The 19,118-nt window shown below is 41.0% G+C and overlaps 1 protein-coding gene across 2 annotated transcripts in view; it reads right to left on the bottom strand.

Annotated features, from left to right (window-relative positions):
- CDH8 (cadherin 8) overlaps window positions 1-19,118 on the bottom strand; it is a 156,088-nt gene that overhangs the window by 72,005 nt on the left and 64,965 nt on the right. For both annotated transcript variants that reach the window (XM_077786269.1, XM_077786268.1), the window contains one exon: window positions 9,305-9,424. In XM_077786269.1, coding sequence (XP_077642395.1) covers window positions 9,305-9,424 — 120 coding nt within the window. The remainder of the gene's footprint in view (window positions 1-9,304; window positions 9,425-19,118) is intronic.

Here is a 19,118-nt window from a genome sequence, read left to right on the forward strand (position 1 = left end):
CAAGACTTTGTCTCCTTGTAGCCTGTAATAATTCCCAAACCTTGCTGCCATGAAAACATCCACAGACATGTGGTACAACTACTGAACACCCCCCAGAACTTCCCTACAGATCCTCTCCCTCAAGCTGGAAAGATCAAGAAACAGCTTGGAAGATAAAGAAGTCAAGGAGCAAACTATTCCTCCCAAGGATGAAACATCCAAATATTGAAGTACCCTTCTTTTTTTTTAGCTGAGTTGCTTTTCCTGAACATCCATCGCAGTCCCACTGCAAATAAAGCAGCTGCAGAAGGGGATTTACTTTTGCAGTGGTCCTGACTGCACACATTGAGCAATTTGCACAATCTGCCTCACAACTTGAATCAGTTAAAATGCATCCCTAGGGACTACATTCAAAAACCCATTTGGAAGAATATCCACATCTCACTCTGAAACAGTCCAGTGGAAAGGAAGAAAAGTGGCAAAGGGTGCAGCTCATGAAAAGAAAGAAGTAAAAAAAGCAACGGAAAGACGGACCTGGCTTTCACTTTTGTCTCCATTTTTTTAAGGATCTCTTTATGATAATGCTATAAAACTATACATAATAATAATTGAGCACATGGAACAAAACCAAGCAAGCACTATGCAGAATTGGAACCTGGCCCTGAAAAGCCTTTCTCAAACATCCCATTCATCTCACACATGCTTTGTTGAAGACTTCCTGCTATTTCAACCTGCATACTTTGATACTTTGGAACTTTCCAGACTTCATTTTGCAAGAGCTAAGTAATTGCTTTGATCTTCCTTCCATGCTAGAATATTGGAGATTCTTATTAAATATAACAGCCATTTAGGACCCAAACTCCTGAAAATCAATCTTGCAATTTCTTCAGAGCCATGAGTGGCATTCTTTGTATTCCCGTGAAGCACAGCGACCTCAGTGATGTTTTAGCAGTCCATAAAAAAGGTTTACCTGGAGATCTGTGGAAAACCTATGCCACAATTTTTTAAAAATTAATAGATCATATCTACCTTTACTCAAAGGTTAAAAAAATGTTGTTTGATGATGTCATACATGAATACTGATCCATTATTTTTAATTTTATTTACCTTTATCATAATCTCCATAATAAGAATTATCATAAAATCTTTTAATTTCTGGTTTTGTTTCTAAGCAAGATAGGAAAAACATCTGCAATTACTAGCAAGGCTGCCTAACTTTCTACAAAAGTTATTAATTACAGGAGTTGTATGAACTAAGACATTAAACACAGTAAAAATAATGATTAGCTAAATAACCAAATGCTATATTACATTTTACATTTCTGTGCCATTTTTGTATTTTCAATAGAGAATCTAATAGTGCATGTATTTTATTCTAATGCTTATTTTTAGAAAGTGTATGGGGAAGATGGCACTTTTTTGGTAAACAGAGAGCTCAAGGTTGAATGTGGTTTTATAAATTTGGGGCTTTTAACCTAGGATTTATTGTCTTTTTTTTTTTTTTCCAGGCCACATTACTACAATTTTTGCAGTTTCTGTCCTTGTTTTCATTCTGAAATAGACCCTGTAAGTTTCTTACTGCATGTGAAATTACCTGCCTTTCTCTATCTGCGCTCTGCTAGAAGTATATCCTGTAGGACGTGACGATGGATAACACCTATTATAATGTTGCCTTTTTAATTCAGGTGAACTTGTCACTGGGTTTTAGAGAATGGGTTCAAAGCTTTCAGCTCTACTTACCAGCTGTTCCCTTTTCCCTGGGACCCTTTCACTGGCATGGTGAAAGGATCACTCTCTCACCAGCTGAGAACAAATTCAGTAAATAAACATTTGGCACTGCATTTACGACCTCGTTTCCTTAGGATTTTATTTGTAGCAATCTAATAGCTGTGATTACACCAGACACTTTACAGAAAGTAGCCTTGGATTCTTTTTCAGGTGCTTTCTAGCTCCAGCTGTGTAGTTCAAATTCCTCTCTCTAATTCAGGCCCTTGAAGCACATTATTTAGATATGTTGCCCGTTTTCCTAGTCAGCATGAGGAACAGTCAAGTTCAAAGTACCTCACGAGCATTCTAAAATGATGAAGCTATTGCTCTGAAATGCAAGAAATATATGTGGGATCAGCTTTTTTTGTTACTGCTATTATTTGATAAACTCAAGCAGCAAAAATCGCTTCTTTCCAAATGCCAATCTGCCTTGATCTTAAGCCACTCAGCTTTACCAGCTGCAGGCCAGCAGAACTGTTTCCAAATGTCTGTGCAGTGATTTTACACTTATTTTATTAATCAGCAAGGACAGCTCTTGGTGCCACTGAAGGGCCCCATCCTAAATCCCTGATCCATAATAGCTGCACTTTATCCTTGCAGCTAACGAGCCAGAGCTGCAGGACTGAGTGAGTTCTGCTCCGGCTCTGTCAGCCCAGCCCTCTCCTAATGGGCTGTCACCAAGACAGCTCACAGGGCCACCAAAAACTCGGTACAAACACCCTGACACCTCTCCTCGGGTTGCACAGACTATTTGGGACACAAAGACATGAAAAGATTCCCAGCAGTGGGAGAACAGCCCTGCTTCCAGCACTGCGCCCAAGTGCTGCAACAGCAGCGAGCAGTGGGGTGCTCCAGGAGCCCTTGAGTGTGCTGGAACCACCCTGCTGCCCAGGGGATGCAGCTGGAACCACCCTGCTGCCCTGGGATGAGCTGGAACCACCCTGCTGCCCTGGGATGAGCTGGAACCACCCTGCTGCCCTGGGGATGCAGCTGGAACCACACTGCTGCCCTGGGATGAGCTGGAACCACACTGCTGCCCTGGGGATGCAGCTGGAACCACCCTGCTGCCCTGGGGATGCAGCTGGAACCACCCTGCTGCCCAGGGGATGCAGCTGGAACCACCCTGCTGCCCTGGGGATGCAGCTGGAACCACCCTGCTGCCCTGGGATGAGCTGGAACCACCCTGCTGCCCTGGGATGAGCTGGAACCATACTGCTGCCCTGGGGATGAGCTGGAACCACACTGCTGCCCTGGGGATGCAGCTGGAACCACCCTGCTGCCCTGGGATGAGCTGGAACCACACTGCTGCCATGGGAAAGCAGCTGGAACCACACTGCTGCCTTGGAGATGCTCCTGAGCCACCCTGCTGCCCTGGGGATGAGCTGGAACCACACTGCTGCCCAGGGGATGCTGCTCTCTGGGCTCCATGGATCAGAATGCTGCTGCACACACCTGCCTTCTTTTAGGGGAAGGTGTCCCTGCCATGGCAGGGGTGGAATGACATGAGCTTTAAGGTCCCTTCCAACCCAAGCCACTCTGATTCTGTGGTACTACAATTCTATGAAAAGGAGTTTCTACGCCCCTATTGCTAAAGCAGAACAACATCACCCATCCCAGTTCATACCTCTTTTTATTATTTCAGTTAGGAGTTTACTTACCTTTAAATCTGCAATAACTGGCTCAGCTATGGCAGCAGCAGTAGTCAATAAAATGAGCTGGAAAGCAGCAGCTCAATCCACGCTCTGACTCATGTCTAACAAGTACTTTCTCTACACTAATCCCATGAGGGTTTAGATCTAAAGTATTTAGAAGCTGAACTATTTAGGAAGGCTCTGTTGAACACGAGTGAGTTCTGTTCCTAGCAGCTCATTACTTTCCCCTTACAGTAGTAGATTCCTTCCTCGACCAAAACTGTTTCCCCATTTCTCTCCAGCCTGAAGTGCTTCCTTCCTTGTCATTGTATCATGAGTAATTACAAAAACAGTCCCTGTGTCTCTCCTTTATTAACACCTCTCAAATATTTGTGCAGTGATTTCATATCCTTCTTTAATCACCTCTGATCCCGTTTATACAAATTTAGTTCAATCAATCTTTCATTATAAGTAATATTCTCCTGACCTTAGCTACCCTGCTTTGAACTTTCTCAGTATCTCAGCAGTGGATTTTTTTTATGATGACAGCTCTTATCAGCCCTGCACACAATATTCTGAGGGCATCTTGTACCACTGGGAATGAGCTGGACATTAACAACCAGACAGAAGAAATAGCCTGAGCATCCCAACCATATTTGTAACTGAAAAGTAGCTAGTTTATTCCCTCTTGCTCCCTTATTTGTTTTCATTCTGCTGGACTCTATCATAAGGTCCTAATGCAGGCAAGACTGCAAATTAAAATAAAAGATGCAAACCTGTCTTCTGTTGAGTGACATTTTCATTCTTCCTAGGCCTATACATTTATGTTCTGATTTCAGAGATTCAACACTGTGGACCAGAGAGAGCCATACTAAATTAAAAACTCTGCTGTTTAAAGCATGTGCTCTTCCAACTGCAAGTTGAACCAGGTATAGGAGAAAACACCACAATTATCCACTCTCCAAAGATATCCATGTTCTATTAGGAGAGGCTTCCTCTTTCTGGGTCTGCTGACTCTTCCATCCATCTCTGCTGCACCTCCTTAAGCTTTGGCTTTGTACCAAATGCCCATATCCAGGATGGCACTGCTTAAAAGCTGTTTTTTTTCAGCTAAATTGTTTGTGCTCCACTAATCCCACATGCTTTCCAGTGCAGTAGGGCTTTGCAGTAATTTGCCTTGTTCACATAACTACATTTCAGGTATGTGTAGGAGTGACATTATTTAAGTTCATGTGAAATGTAAATAAGTCAGACACAGCTGAAAATGTATTTCCTCTGCCATCCCTATATTGTAAAACACAGTGTCACTTCATGTTACTTTTCATTATGATAATCTTTTTTTAAAGCTGACAGTCATGATTTAATATCCTTGAAAAAGCTTAAAAGTGAGAAGTGTACTCCAGCTACTTTTAGCAGTCTTAGAGAATCCCCTTTCCCAGCATTTGTATTGTCATCATTCAGATTATGAGAGAATCCATACAGCTTGTGTACCTTTGTAAATAAAACACACCAGGCAGGGAGCCTGGCATCACTTACTGAGATGGAACCATAATGATGTAAGGAATATATTTCTGCCCACCATGAGTTTTGTTACTAATCTGATGCCATAACATTGCAAGTTTTGGCTCTCACAGAAAGAAATCTAAATCTGTATATTTTTCATGTATTAATTATATCCTCCCTCTATCCAACAAAGCAGTGGACATAATAAAATTCACCTACAAAAAGCAAAAAATATTCAGAACAAGCCATCAAAAAAGCATTTACCCTAAGCCCCATTCAGAGCACTGAGTGTAAAATAACATCCAAATTACCTCCTTTCATGTGTCTATAACTCTTACAGAAGAACTTGCAAACTGGAACTGCAGCAATATATGCATTTTTCATCTCAGGTAATGGGAAATTATTGTTTTATGGGTCACTCACCAGCACTTGTTTCTTAGTGCCCAGCATTATAGAATTGTTACAGTGAGGAGGTTGAGTAATGTGGGTTCCAAAATGCAGGAGGGTAAACCCCTGCTTCCCTCCCATTTCCCCTCAGGTGTGACAGCCCCTCCTGAGCACAGGCACAAACCACGCCCTGCTCCTCTGCTCTCTCTTTTTGCTCTCAAGGTTCCAGAGGCAGAGCAATCAGGAGGCATGGCTGGGATCATTCCTCATGGCTGGGATCATTCCTCATGGCTGGGATCATTCCTCATGGGTCACTCTCCATCTGCCCTTAAAACCAAGCAGGAAGGTCAGACAATCCTTACTCTGAGCCAGGAAAATCAAAAATCACAGGCAGTACTGCCCTGGTGCAGGTATCTGCACAGATCCACATTTACTCTTGGTTTCTAAGAAACAGGATAAAAGGCCAGTAATCTAGAAAAACTGTAAACAGATCAGCTCTCAATAGCTATACTTTTGATAACACTTGATACACTCCTATGAATGACAGAAAATATTTACATTCTGAAGTGAATTGCTCTCAGCCCATTTCTTGAAATGCTGATTCCATTTAGGGGAAGACACAATATCTGTGTTCAGAAACAATTCTGCTTCAAATTAACTGAAAAGACTTTCAACTTATCAGGGCACTAATGAAGTACAACCACAGAAAAAATGCAGCTATACACACATCCACATTCTCTCTCACACCCCAAAAAAATCCCAAACAACCCTCAGACCCTAAAATATGTACCACACTTGGAGGATCATCCTCAGGTTTGATTTGTTTAGTGTGATACACTATTATACCTGCTGTGCTTTAATTTGTACACTGTCACAACAGTATCCAAACAGCTTCCCACGTGAAAATCTCCCCTGAGGGTCCTGAGGACTACAAGAAAATGTGTTTTCCTGGCTTAGCTCCTGAGAGTTGTGATGGTTCACATTGCAAAGTTTGGACAAATAGAAAGAAACAAACATCTGCACACTTCGTATTTGCTTTGGACATTGTGGTTTAGAGCAATCTTTTTCACCCTGTGTATGTGGCTGCAGTTTCTACAAAACTACCTGCATCTGGTTTGATTAATGATTAAACTTTCATGTATATTTATATTTTATATGCCCTAAACAAACAGAAGTGTGCTGTTTGGTGAGAGCAGGATGATGATTCCACTACAGATAAAGGGCACTACACAGGGATGGCAAAGAAACAGGGAACAGCCTCAGCACAGAAACTCAGCCAGTTGCAGTGAATTAAAGAATATAATTTATGTCCTCCACAGATCTAGAAAAATGGGGCATATGAAAACATTTATTCACTCAGAAGCTGCTCCATTAGATGAAGCCACTTAGGGACTGTGGCCACAGTTGAATTCTTTGTCAATAAATTCCCCTTTAGACACTAACATGTTATTTTCATGGTAACTGAACTGCTTTGCAAAGGAATATTTGTAGCTGGAAATGAAGGAAGGAGGGGGAATTAATGCCAGTAAAACAGGAGCAAAACCCTGATTTTCAGGTTCACCAAGAGGCTTTGGAGCTCTCTCTGGCTTTTGTGATAACAGCAAACACTTTCCTAGGTGAGAAATAGTTACTTCTTTAGATTGATCATAAGGGTTTAATGCAATGCAAATAAGAAAAATGAGTAAAATGAAGCAATTTTTAACATTTGGAATATTTCTTTCAGGCCATTTTTCTGTGAAAGAAAATCTGTGTAGGTGGAGAATGCACTTCTCAGCTCCTTTAGGAAGTTGATGTGTTCCCATGCTAAGGCACTAACTTTCCTAAGTAGAAACTGAGAAAAACCTGACAGCCAATTCCTTCTTATTAAGACAACTCACACAAATCATTACTGTATGCAATAATTTGTAATATTTAAGAAACCAAACAGTACATTTAGATACTTGAGATGGCCAGAGGTCTGTTCAGAGTTGCATTTCCATTTGATTGTGACAAATGAGCCACAGGAACCAAGGGCCTTCACTAATAAACACTCTCTTAACACACTTATTTTTGGAACAAGCTGCTCTTTTGCCATTGTACTGTGCTAGAATTTTTCTCTGTAAAACTCTATTTTACATGCAGTGTAAAAGTAAAAGGCTGAATCACATTCCAGAGATCCCTTTCACATTTAGGATAGCTGTCCTTCAACCAGAAAAACCTACTTTGGACTAATCCATTAATATTTATTGATGCACACTATTTACATAAAGTCCTATAAAGTTAGGTCATTTCTAGGAATGGGAAATAATTTTTCCATGCAATTTCATCAGAAAGATTTCAAGAAATTCCAGCTTTCAAAGCTTACAAGAGTACTGTGTTTAATGTTGATGAGAAAACTTAGTTCACTTAATCTATCAAAATCATCCTTTAATAATTTTCTGAGCATTTTTTTATAGTTTTGTTACTCTGCACAAGGACAGGAATTTTTACTCCTGTTTTACTTCTTTACAGCTGTATAAATTCAGGTAGATATATGTATGTTTTAAAAAGAGTTTTAGTTTTCTTCTCCTTAGGAGATCACTAGTAACAGGTGACAGAATATTAGAAATATTATCAAATCACCTTAAAATTTGCTTTTTACACATAAAGAATGAACTAAATGAATTAGCTGTATGGACAACCTATGTACAGAAAACAAGAGGGAATGGATTTATTGGCACTTCTTTCAGATGACTTTCAAGGCTACAAAACCACAGAGAAATAAAGTCACCCTAAATACATGCTAATAAAACTTCACACCAACACTCACGATTGATGTTCTTTCTCTCCTCAAATTGATCCAACCAATCAAGAAAGAAAAAGAATTTTCAATGAAAACATGAAATATATTCACTAAATTCCCAAGCTAAACTGTACTTTAGCTGGGAATGCTGTAGGCTGATGTTGAACATTACATTATGCTCCTCAAACCCCTCAGGTCAAGCCCTGCATTCTCTGAGCAGTTTTGTCACACAGCTCCTCCTCTGCCTTCAGCTGCACCAGTAACTTCTGTGACATTGCCATCACCATCACCCCATCACTATTAATCCCTGTTTTTCCGATGTTTTTCCCCAAGATCAAACTCTGAGGAACACAAGTGAGATCTGAGTTACACCTGGGTGGTGAGATACACAGAATTACAGAATTCACAGAATGATTGGGTTGGAAGAGACCTTCAAGATCATCGAGTCCAATCCAGCCCCAACACCTCAACTAAACCCTGGCACCCAGTGACACATCCCAGCTTCATTAAACACATCCAGGGATGGTGACTCCACCACCTCCCTGAGCAGCCACTCCAGAACTTTATCACTCATTCTGTAAAAAACTTTTTCCTAATGTCCAACAGATATTGCCCCTGGCACAGCTTGAGACTGTGTCCTCTGATTCTGTCAGTGCTGCCTGGAGAAAGAGCCCAACCCACCTGAGCACAACCACCTTTCAGGGAGCTGTAGAGAGTGATAAAGAGAGTGATAAGGTCACCCCTGGGTCTCCTTTTCTCCAGACTAATCAACCCCAGCTCCCTCAGTTGTTCCTCACAGCACTTGTGTTCCAAGCCTCTCGCCAGCCTTCTTGCCTTCTCTGGACATGTTCAAGCATCTCAATGTCCTTCCCAAACTGAGGGGCCAGAACAGGACACAGCACTCGAGGTGTGACCTCACCAGTACCAAAGACCTCCCTGCTCCTGCTGGCCACACCATTGCTGATACAGGAGGCAGGGGATGGTCACCTCTGCAAATATAACCAGAGAATTACTCCAGTTGGAAAAAGCCTCTGCAACACCAAGCCCAAGCATTCCCCAGCAGTGCCAAGCCCACCTGGTCCATGGCCCCAGGTGCCACATCCACACAGCTTTAAATCCCTCCAGGATGGGCACTGCCCACCACTGCCTGGGCAGCTGTGCCAGCACTGCACAACCCTTCCCATGACAAAATTTTCCCCAAGCCCCAATCTAAGCCTCCCCTGGAGCAAGCTGAAGTGATTTCCTAAGCCAGAGGTTGCTGTTCAGAGTCACCTACCTGTATGGGGCTCAATAGAAAAGTAAGGCTGTCCTTCCAGAATGCTATAAACCAGCTTGGCACTATTTCCATACACTGGATCATCTGCATCTGTAGCTGTTACTTTAGTAACAAAGGTGCCTAAATAGAAAGAATACACACAATTAATGTTTACATTCACTAGAAATTTGCATATCTTATTCAAAAATTAATTTGAAACAAAAATTCATTTCCTTGGGAGCTGTATAACAATAATAAAAGAAGGAAAAATATCAGTACAAGTTAAAATATTACTTGTGGAACAGAAACAAAACATTTTGCTTCAAGCTGGTATGTGCCAGCAGCCTGAATTTCTGGGTAAAATAAAAACCCTTTTAGTATCTGTATTATTTAAAGTTTCTTTGTAGAATGCATTTAAAGCTACCCAATAGATCTGTGTAGACTTCAAGCATTTGCAAAAGAATCATATCAAAGGGATACAAAACACAAGGTTAATAATACAGTATAATATGTTGCATTTAAGACTTGCAAATTCACATTCGAAAGAACTTTGCCAAGTTACAGAGACCAGATAGAAAAACAATAATAAAAAGGGTTCTTTTTTCTTTCCTTGGCTTGCAGCCATGATAATGATTTGATGTGGCCACAGTGACAGAGTTGGGACAACAACAATTGTCTCTGAAATGAGTCTCTGTCACTCAGGGGGCCATTGTTCAGCCAGAGTTATAAATTCCATACTCTGACAAAAATAAATAGAAAAAAAAAAAAAGGAAATTACCCTTTTTATTTCTTAGACAACATAACATTTGCCATTTCTGAAAGAAGCAAAATGGAATAAAATTCAGTTGGTTGCATTAAGATTGCTGCAGAGAGGTTTTTTTTGGCTGACATAAAAGTATGACGGCGTTAATTAGCTGACAATAAAGACAATATCTACAGAGGGAGAGAAAGCAAGAGAAGGAGAAAGGTTAAGGGCTGAATTATGTTCAGAAAGGAAAATAATTACAGCACCCACCAAAAATCACCCTTTCTGGATATGCTAATAAAAATAGCCTCCTGTTCCTTCTCTGTGTGTGCTGTGAATCCTGATCCCACAGCCCTTCAGGACAGCAGAGCAGAGGGAAGGAGATCTCTTTGGCACAGCCTTGGTCCTTGCCCTGTGCTCCCTTTCCCTCTCTCCCTGCATGGCAGTTTTGTGGGTTACAGCTCATGTAAATTATTTAGAGAACACTTGCATATCCAGATACAATTTGTGGGTTACAGCACATGTAAATTATTTAGAGAATGTTTGCATCTCCAGATACAATTTGCATATGACCCAAGAGCTGCCATTTCACTCTTTCCCACCTGGCCACTTCAAACACCAAGGCAAGATGTGGGGCAAGGCTTTGGGAGGGCAGCACGTGGGAGGATGGAGAACACCTCTCTTTGAGAGCACAGGGACTGCAGTTGTGGCAGGTTTGCCATGTGGAACTAATGGGACAATTCTCAGTGAAGGGAATGTGGGTTGCAGAAATACATCTCACTAGAGGAAAAAAATGGCTTTGGCCAGTCTTGGTCTTTTTTTTTTTTTTTTTTTTTTTTTTTTTGTGTGTGTGTGTGCGTAAATTTATCCATTCTCACAGGGGAGAATATCAGCAAAGGGAAGCAGAGGATGAGTGCTCCCCCAGCATCTCTTCTGGGCTCTGCAGGGGCCAGAGGAGTCCTGCAGCTGTGCACATCCCATGGAAAAGGAATATTATGTCACATCTCTCTTTGACAGATGCTTGCTGAACCTATTTGATAAATATGCAAACTGTTCATGTTTGAAGCTTAACTGTATCTGATGCTGAAAGGTGATCTTACACCTAAGCTTTAACAGAATAATTTTTAACCTGTCATGGGGCCTGAGAAATGGAGTTTATCCTCAGCTTGGTGGTTAGTTTTTAAGGAATTAATATCAGAAATTTATTGTCTGCCCAGTGACAGCAACCAGACAGTAGCAGACAACTCCTGACCGTTGTGAGTGGAAATGACAAAGGGGACAGGTGACACATGTGGTGCCCAGCCCTGTGGCAAGTCCAGCAGCCTCAGCCTCTGGGAGATATCCTCAATGCCTTCCTTCAACAGAGAAAGGAAGAGGGGAGCAGCCCTGGGCACACTCAGAGGCCATGGCTGCAGAAAACAAGCAACAACAACGAGGAGGTTTGCAGGAAGCGTGAGTGTGGATGTGCCAGGAAGAGAGTGACAAAGGCCTCGTGGTGGCTTGGCCACAGGAGTTGCAAGGCTTGAGGAGCTGTAGCTGATGGGATTGTCTCACATGTTTGATGCCCTGAGAAGGCTGGCCTAGAACAGAGCCTGGACAGAGTTACAGAATAAAGCAGGGATTGGCTAAAAGGCTTCAATGGATCCACCTTGGGCAGCACAAGAGCCCAGCCAGGCCCACACCCAAGATGGACCCAGAACGGTCCCAGAATGGACGACTGCTCACAAGGTCTCTCACTTTGATCAGTTCTGGCCCATCTGCACCTTGGAGTGAATTGTCCAATTCCAGCTTTGGCTTATCAAGTCCCACCCTTCTTGTCTTTCTCTCTTCAGCCCACCATTGTTTGTGCTCTTGGGTCTGAGATTTGGATCATTTGTCCTTGGTCCCCAGCTAGAGAAGGAATTGTTTTGTCTCCCTGCTCTGTGAAGAGAGCTCACCATCCCCTAATATGGAGCTCAGAAGTACACACTGAAGTAGCACAGAATCTGAAAAATAGAAAAGCTAAAATCTGAGGCATCATTTCCCCCTGAAGGTGTTGGCTCACCTTTTGCACCCACACCCATTACCAGGGCTCTTTCTGCTGTTCTTACACGCAATCATCCCTCACCCCAGTTGTACTCCCATCTCTGGAGCTGAGCCCCAGCACATCCCAGCATATCCCAGCATATCCCAGCACATCCCAGTACATCCCAGCACATCCCAGCACATTGCCCAGGCTCCCTGCAGCCCAGGGCTGCTGTCCCAGGGTGGCACCAGCCATGAATGCAGGCTCAGAGCTTCCTTCAGCTGGATTCAGGCTGGTGTAGCAGGTGATGTGCTCATTTCTGTGGCTGCTATCATAAAACTGGTGGTTCGTAATCTCCTAAAACAGAAGAGGTTTGTGCAAGGCATCATACAGTGGGGCAGGGCTGGAAAAAGATAAGGCTCATCACAAAGTGAAAATTTTAGTTGGAGTATTTTATCGAGATTGCTTCATTTTGTTTCCATTATATATTTTATATACAAAGGAAAATAAAGAAATAAAACTGTTGACTTCTTGGAGATTGTGTTTGATTTTCCTAGCTGGCTCTCATTTCAAAGGCCTTCAGAAATAATTACATGGCTTGTTTAGAAAGATTTGATATATAATTTCTATTCTTATCTTACTTCACTTGAGAATTCCTGAAGTTTTTCTATAGATATTTATTTCAAGATTCCCAGACTTGAATGGATATGCTGATTCTTTGATAAGCACATTCTTTATCCTAAGTGCTCATTAGATACTAAAGTTGAATACACCCTAATAAAAAGAGTTAATCAGTGTCTAACATTGCTTCTAATCCTGATGCTAAGCTACCAAAGTTTTCTTCTTGTGATATAAAATATTTCGATCACTTATTGAGACCCCAAGTTCCACTGAATTTTATAAATGTATTAAAAATAAATGGGTAACGTGTGTCAGTATTTCCAGTTACAGTACAAATAAGGCAGGGGGAAAGGCATAATTGTCTTTTCCTTTCCCTTACAGGTCACTTGAATTGTGATTATAATCTCACCTAATAAAATTAATTAAGGGAATGGACAACTGAAATACTCTCCTGCCTCCTAGAAATCCATTTTTCCCCAGCCAATTTCTGCCACTCAGCACTTCATTTCCAACCATCACACACTTTTGAGACCTGTCAAACCCAGTAATTTTCTCCCAACAATCTTACTGATGAAAATTGTTTAGGGAAGATGCGAGCGATCATGAAACAGAAATTAAAGAAATTGCTTCCACTACTGAAATTAGTTAAGCTTTGGCATAGTTTAAATTTTATCACCTTTCATTTGATGATTTTTTTTTTTTTTTTTTTTTCTTTATGCCTTGAGTCAAATTTTCTGCAGGTGTGAAACACACCACATTACGTTGTTCACATTGGCAATAATCAGTATATTCAGGAGCAAACCCTGTCCCCTGTGCAGCTGCAGGTGATGGTGATAAGTCAGTGCTGCCCTGGTTCCCCTCAATGTGCTGAGCGTTCACATGAAGCAACCAATCCCACTCCCACAGGACTGAACCTAGGCAAAAATAAGTTTTGGAGAACTGAGAGATTCCTGATGGTGAAAAGCAATGCAGAAAGAAGGAGCTCACAGTCACCATGGCTGTTTTTAGCCAACCTCCAAACCAGAACTGTCCAAGCTTTGGATTGCCAATATTTAAGCAGGATTTTACTCCATTACTGACACTGCAGTTATAAACTACATGTACATAAATATTTTTTGCAAGCATAATGCATTTAAAATTTTAAAGATAAAAAAGCTTTGCATTGAAAAAGCTGAAAGTTTGCAGGGAAGGGCATTTATAAAGTAAATGCTCTTGGAAAATTCTGGGTTCTGTTCAGCAAATAAATTGCTATGGTTTTTGTTTGTGTTTAATTTTGACTGCATTTGGCTTGTGTTTGTTTCTTTGTCAATGCTACAACAAACTATTTTAGCCAGAGACTATAAATTTGAATGGTGCCATTTTTATAAGAAAGCCACTATTGTAGTCCAAGTCACTGTTGTCCTAATTACAATAAAATTGCAGTTTTATATAATCTGGCCCAACAACGTAATCACTGTTTCTTTTTGCTTTATGTACCTATTGTTGCCTTATGTAAACCAAACCCTTTTATTTCAGAGAGATGAGGAAAATTTTAAGATGTTCTGTTAAAGAACTGCATGTGTTTTTTCCTCAGGTACACTTTTGCAATGCTAATGACCCTTAAATATGGATTTACCCACCGTAAATACAGACTTACAGAGATTCAACAGATTTTAATTAGTGAACGCTTCTAATGTGCTTTAACCATTAGCCATTGCTGATTGTTTTACTCTGTCACTGTCAGATTGTTTTACTCTGGCAGGCCAGCAATCAGAGACACAATTAACAACAGGAGTATTTTTATATGGCTAGGTGAGAAAGCCTATGTTTGCTGGCAAACTAAGATTAAAACCATCATAAAAAATAAGATGTGTGCACTCAGCTACTGCTTTTCTGTTGTTTTGGCTGTGTTTTTATGTGCAAGTCAGGGTACAGATTCTGCACATTAGTCAGAAAGAAAAATGCATATGCTGCTACAGGGAGTAGGAAAGCAAATTCTTTTCGTGTGGCAGTGAAATGTGCGTACTGAGAAAAAAAAATTCAAAAAAATCAAATTTAAATGTTCTAGAGGAGGTAATGCATAGTTGGTGCCAAGAATTTACATGAATCCATATTCAGTGAACAACCATTTTGTTGAAAGATTGTAATGGCTGGTAAAAATAAATAACATGACCATAATGAAACCTGGTGGGACCATGTTTTCTCATCTTCCCAGGGACTTCTGGGGATTTTTTTTTCTTTTTTCTTTTTTTTTTTTTTTTTTTTTTCTTTGCTGATGCCCTTTTTGGTCTCATACACTCTTTCTCTCCTAATCTTCCCAAACCTTGTCAGGGTGAATTCTCCATTTCATTCTGAAGATCTGATTACCAGCGTGATGGGGTATTAGAAGAGTATTTGCATGACAAAGCCTCACCATTATTTGTCAACTATTTTGTTTTCCTAAGCACATCCTGTGCTCCAATCCTTCAGCTGGCTTTGGAGTTGGGCTGATGGAAGCCCTGCAGCCAGGGGTGGTCACACAAAGCATTGTTTGTAGCCAGCAGGTCAGATAAGCATTCTTTCCAAAATGAAGCCTTTTCTTCACTGTCCTTCTTTGCTATAATCTCACAGGTAGCATGACAGTTGTTGTCATGGTAACAATTTTTTATTGAATAAAACTGCAATAATCTCATAAAAACCTGCATAACTTCTTGACATGTAAATTATGACTGCCTCAAAGCTGAAGGAACTTATTCTTATTTGTTTTTCATTCTTGCTCATTTTTTTAAATACAAAAACATCGTTTGAAGCCTTATCACCCTGCTTTATTGCATGAGACCATTTCTAAACACAAAACCTATGAATTAGAGGTTTCACTAACCAAATAAAGAAAAAGTATATGAAATAGGAATCTGCATAAAGCACTACAGAACTTGTTAACATATGCAAATTACCCACATAAAATATCATTGCATATCTTGGTATTCATGCAGATATATAAATACATACACAAATTGTGGGAATTTTGCATGAGTTTTTAAGGGTTCTTGCACAGATCACAAGTTATTATTTCAGCCCTACCTTCTGCACCCGTATTTGAATGTAATTTTATTATTATTAACAGCTGCTTCATTGCCAAAGCTCTGGGGGTCCAATATGTGGATCAGATCCCACAGTGTAGGGAAGTTCTCTCCCAGAAACCCCAAGAGCCAAGTACCAGGAAAGACAAACACTAACAGAAGAGAGACAAGGAGCTTGTTGGACTCAATGATCCCTGAGGATCCTTCCCAAGCCAGGAATTCCAAGAGGAGAGGATGCAAATCCCCCTGGAAGCAATGCTGCCAGCACATGGTGCTGCTGCTGCTGCCTACAGAGCTCACAGGCCCTCGGAAGCACAGAAAATGTCAAGGACTTCTTTGGGGACAGAGGGCTTGGGGGAGTGTTTCAAATCTTCCCACGCTTAGAGGAAAGAATAAAAAAAAAAATTCTGCTTTTTAAATATCCAGTGGACCCTTAATGAATGAGGCAGGAGATGACACCCTAAGCAGAGGTAAAGGAGAGAGATACAGGTCAGAACAGTCCACTGAGGGAAAAATGGGCAACTTGTGCTAGCCATGCTGGAGAATCGGGAAGGCCAGCATGAATTCTGCTGTTTCCATGGCACAATCCAATATGCAATAATTTCTAGATGCAGAAATGAGAAAGAAAATTTGTGTACGTTACAGGTGTAATACTGGTATGTTGGTGATGAGAACCACATAAATATACAGATACAAGATTTCTCTTTATCTTCTGCAAAGAGAAAAACAACAAAAGCTTCCTTGCAATGAGAAATTGCACAAGGAGGAATAGCTTCCCAAGGGAAATAACAGAATCCTCCTCAGTAAAGAGTTCACTCTCTTGCACAGGATGCTGGAATAATGTATTCTAAGGGAAAACCCTAGAAAGACAAGAAGATTAACTAATAGGGTAATTTGTCTTTCCCAGCTGTAATTTATTTGACTCTAAGTAGTGAAATAGTGTGATGCTGTCATGATCTTGTTTATGATGATTAAGGTAAGGAAGAAGGAAAAGAGGGTTATTCACACAACTCAGTTTTAGGCTCAACTGGCTAAATTAGATACCTTGCTGCACCAGCTGCCTGTTCTACCTGAGGGAGGAAGACAGAATCATGCTCTCCTGGAATCCTTCTTTTTTGGCTGACCAGAGAGGAACAGAAATGAAATTGGCCAGCTAATGTGAATGACTAAACTTCAGTCCTGTGAGTTCTCCCTTTTGTGGATGTACCCAAAACACCCCAGTCTCTAATTTCAGCCCTCCACTGCAAGTGTGTGAAGCTGACACTCCACCAAAGAGAACAAGGAGAACCTTGCAAGAATTTCAGGTTTGTTTACATTAAATTCTGTCATAGAATCCCAGAATCATAGAACCATTAATGTTGGAAAAGCCCTCCAAGGCCATGGAGTCCCAGCCGTGCCCGATGCCCACCTTGTCCCCAGCCCAGAGCTCTGAGTGCCACCTCCAGCCCTTCCTGGGACACCTCCAGGGATGGGCACCCCAAACCTCCCTGGGCAGCCCTGCCAAGGCCTGAGCACCCTTTCCATGGGGAAATTCCTGCTGGAATCCACCTGAGCCTCCCTTGGAACACTTTAAGGCTGTTTCCTCTTGTATGTATCTGTCTAAACACCTGTGCACGCTTATATACTCATATAGACACCTGTAAACACTTTCTGAAATAAACTGCAACTGATATGTTTCATATTTTGTTTTTAATATTAAACATGACTGACAAAACATTATTTGCTTGTTTTGCCACTTTGTTTTATATAAGCAGTTGACTGTAATCTCACTGAAATGCACAGAAAGATTTTTCAGTACTTTGCAGACCTATAGGAAATGGCAAATGCTGCCCTAAAATATTAGTAATCTAATCCAAAGGTTTTAGCACCTAAAAATCTGGTTTAATGAAAGAATCTAGAAGACTCTAACAGCTTAGTCTATACTAAATTATGTAGTACCATGCAGGAAAATTCAAGAAGCTGTTTCTTGGTTCCAACAGAAAAATAATCCTTTCATACCTTTAAGTGATGTTTAGCTCCATAAGCAGAAGAGGTATCCAGACAGTTTCTCCCAAATGTTACACATTTCTCAATGCTGGAATAGATACTTTAGGAGGCTAATGAAACCTTTAAAGAATGTTAATGTCGTGCAGTACCTGCTTGAGTGAAAACCTCTGCGCAAATGCATGACCTGCCACATGTAACACAACAATGTTTGTGCAGATTGCTCATGTGCCATTTTAAGGACTTTTTATCATGTGAGGGAAATGGGAAAAACATATTGTATGCAAATGTGTGACAGCAGAAGTATGAGAGGAGCTGGCTATGCCTGGAGAAAAAGGCTGTGTGAACATGAGGGAGCGGGGCGAGCTGGCAGCCCCGCACCTCGCAGCTGTATAATGAGGCTGGGGAAGCGTGGCTGGGAAATCTAATCAACTGCATATTTTACCATTCCTGGTATGCATAAACTAATTGTTTTGGAACTCTGATGCTGCCTCTTTAACATAACATTTTGGAATCAGAAATAGTTTACAACATAAATACATATTCAGATTTAGGGATATGGATTTCTCCCTGGCAATTATCCTGGCTGATGTTACCTGGGTTTATCTGTGTGGATCTAGCAAGAAGGGACCTTCTTCCTTTTCAGATTTAAGGCTGGTAATTCTTTCTTGCTACAACTTATGAGATGGTGCCATTAGAGAACCTGCAGGTATTCCTTTGCAAATTCCCCTGGGTGGCTGTTTGTTAGGATTAGTACACGGTTTGAAACATCACAGGCAACAGCAGAAGGGTAAAAATATATTTTATGTTTGGCTTAAAGAATTATGTTTTCCTTTCATGCTATTTTTTTATTCTCCCTTTAGATAACACCCTTGCTATAGAATATTAATTTATATTTGTGAGAGAAGTGGGAAATAGCTCCTCTACTGTTCAGGACATTTTGAAAGACTGCTTGTCTCTAATCAATTGACTATTTCATCAGCATTCATTCTGTGAGGTCCCCAGGCAAAGGCAGTAAAATTGGATGATCACTGTACACTGTATTACCAAGCAGAAAAAAAGGTACTGTAAGTCTTGTTGATTCCAATGGAAGTTTCAGGTTATGCTCAAGTGTATTGTAAAAAAATAGAAATAAATAATAAAGCAGCCTAGGCTGTTTACTGCAGAAATTCTTTCATTTATGACTTTGTATGGTAAGAACAGAAAGTGGCTGATATCATCTCACAGCTAGGATACTCTGCTGGCTTTGTCTGGGAGAGTGAAGCCTGGAGTGCCAGCAGCTGTAACCCAGGGTGCAAAAGCAGGGTCTGAAATATTGTCCCCCCAGGCCACTGCAGGGACAGCAAAGGGCAGCAGAGCCCTTCTGGGCCCCTGCCCAGCAGCCCCAGGCACTTGGGAACTCTTTTCACAGAAAAACAAGAGCTGCAGATTCAGCACTTAACC

The sequence above is a fragment of the Lonchura striata genome, chromosome 13, assembly GCF_046129695.1.
Source record: "Lonchura striata isolate bLonStr1 chromosome 13, bLonStr1.mat, whole genome shotgun sequence".
Taxonomy (NCBI): Eukaryota; Metazoa; Chordata; class Aves; order Passeriformes; family Estrildidae; genus Lonchura; species Lonchura striata.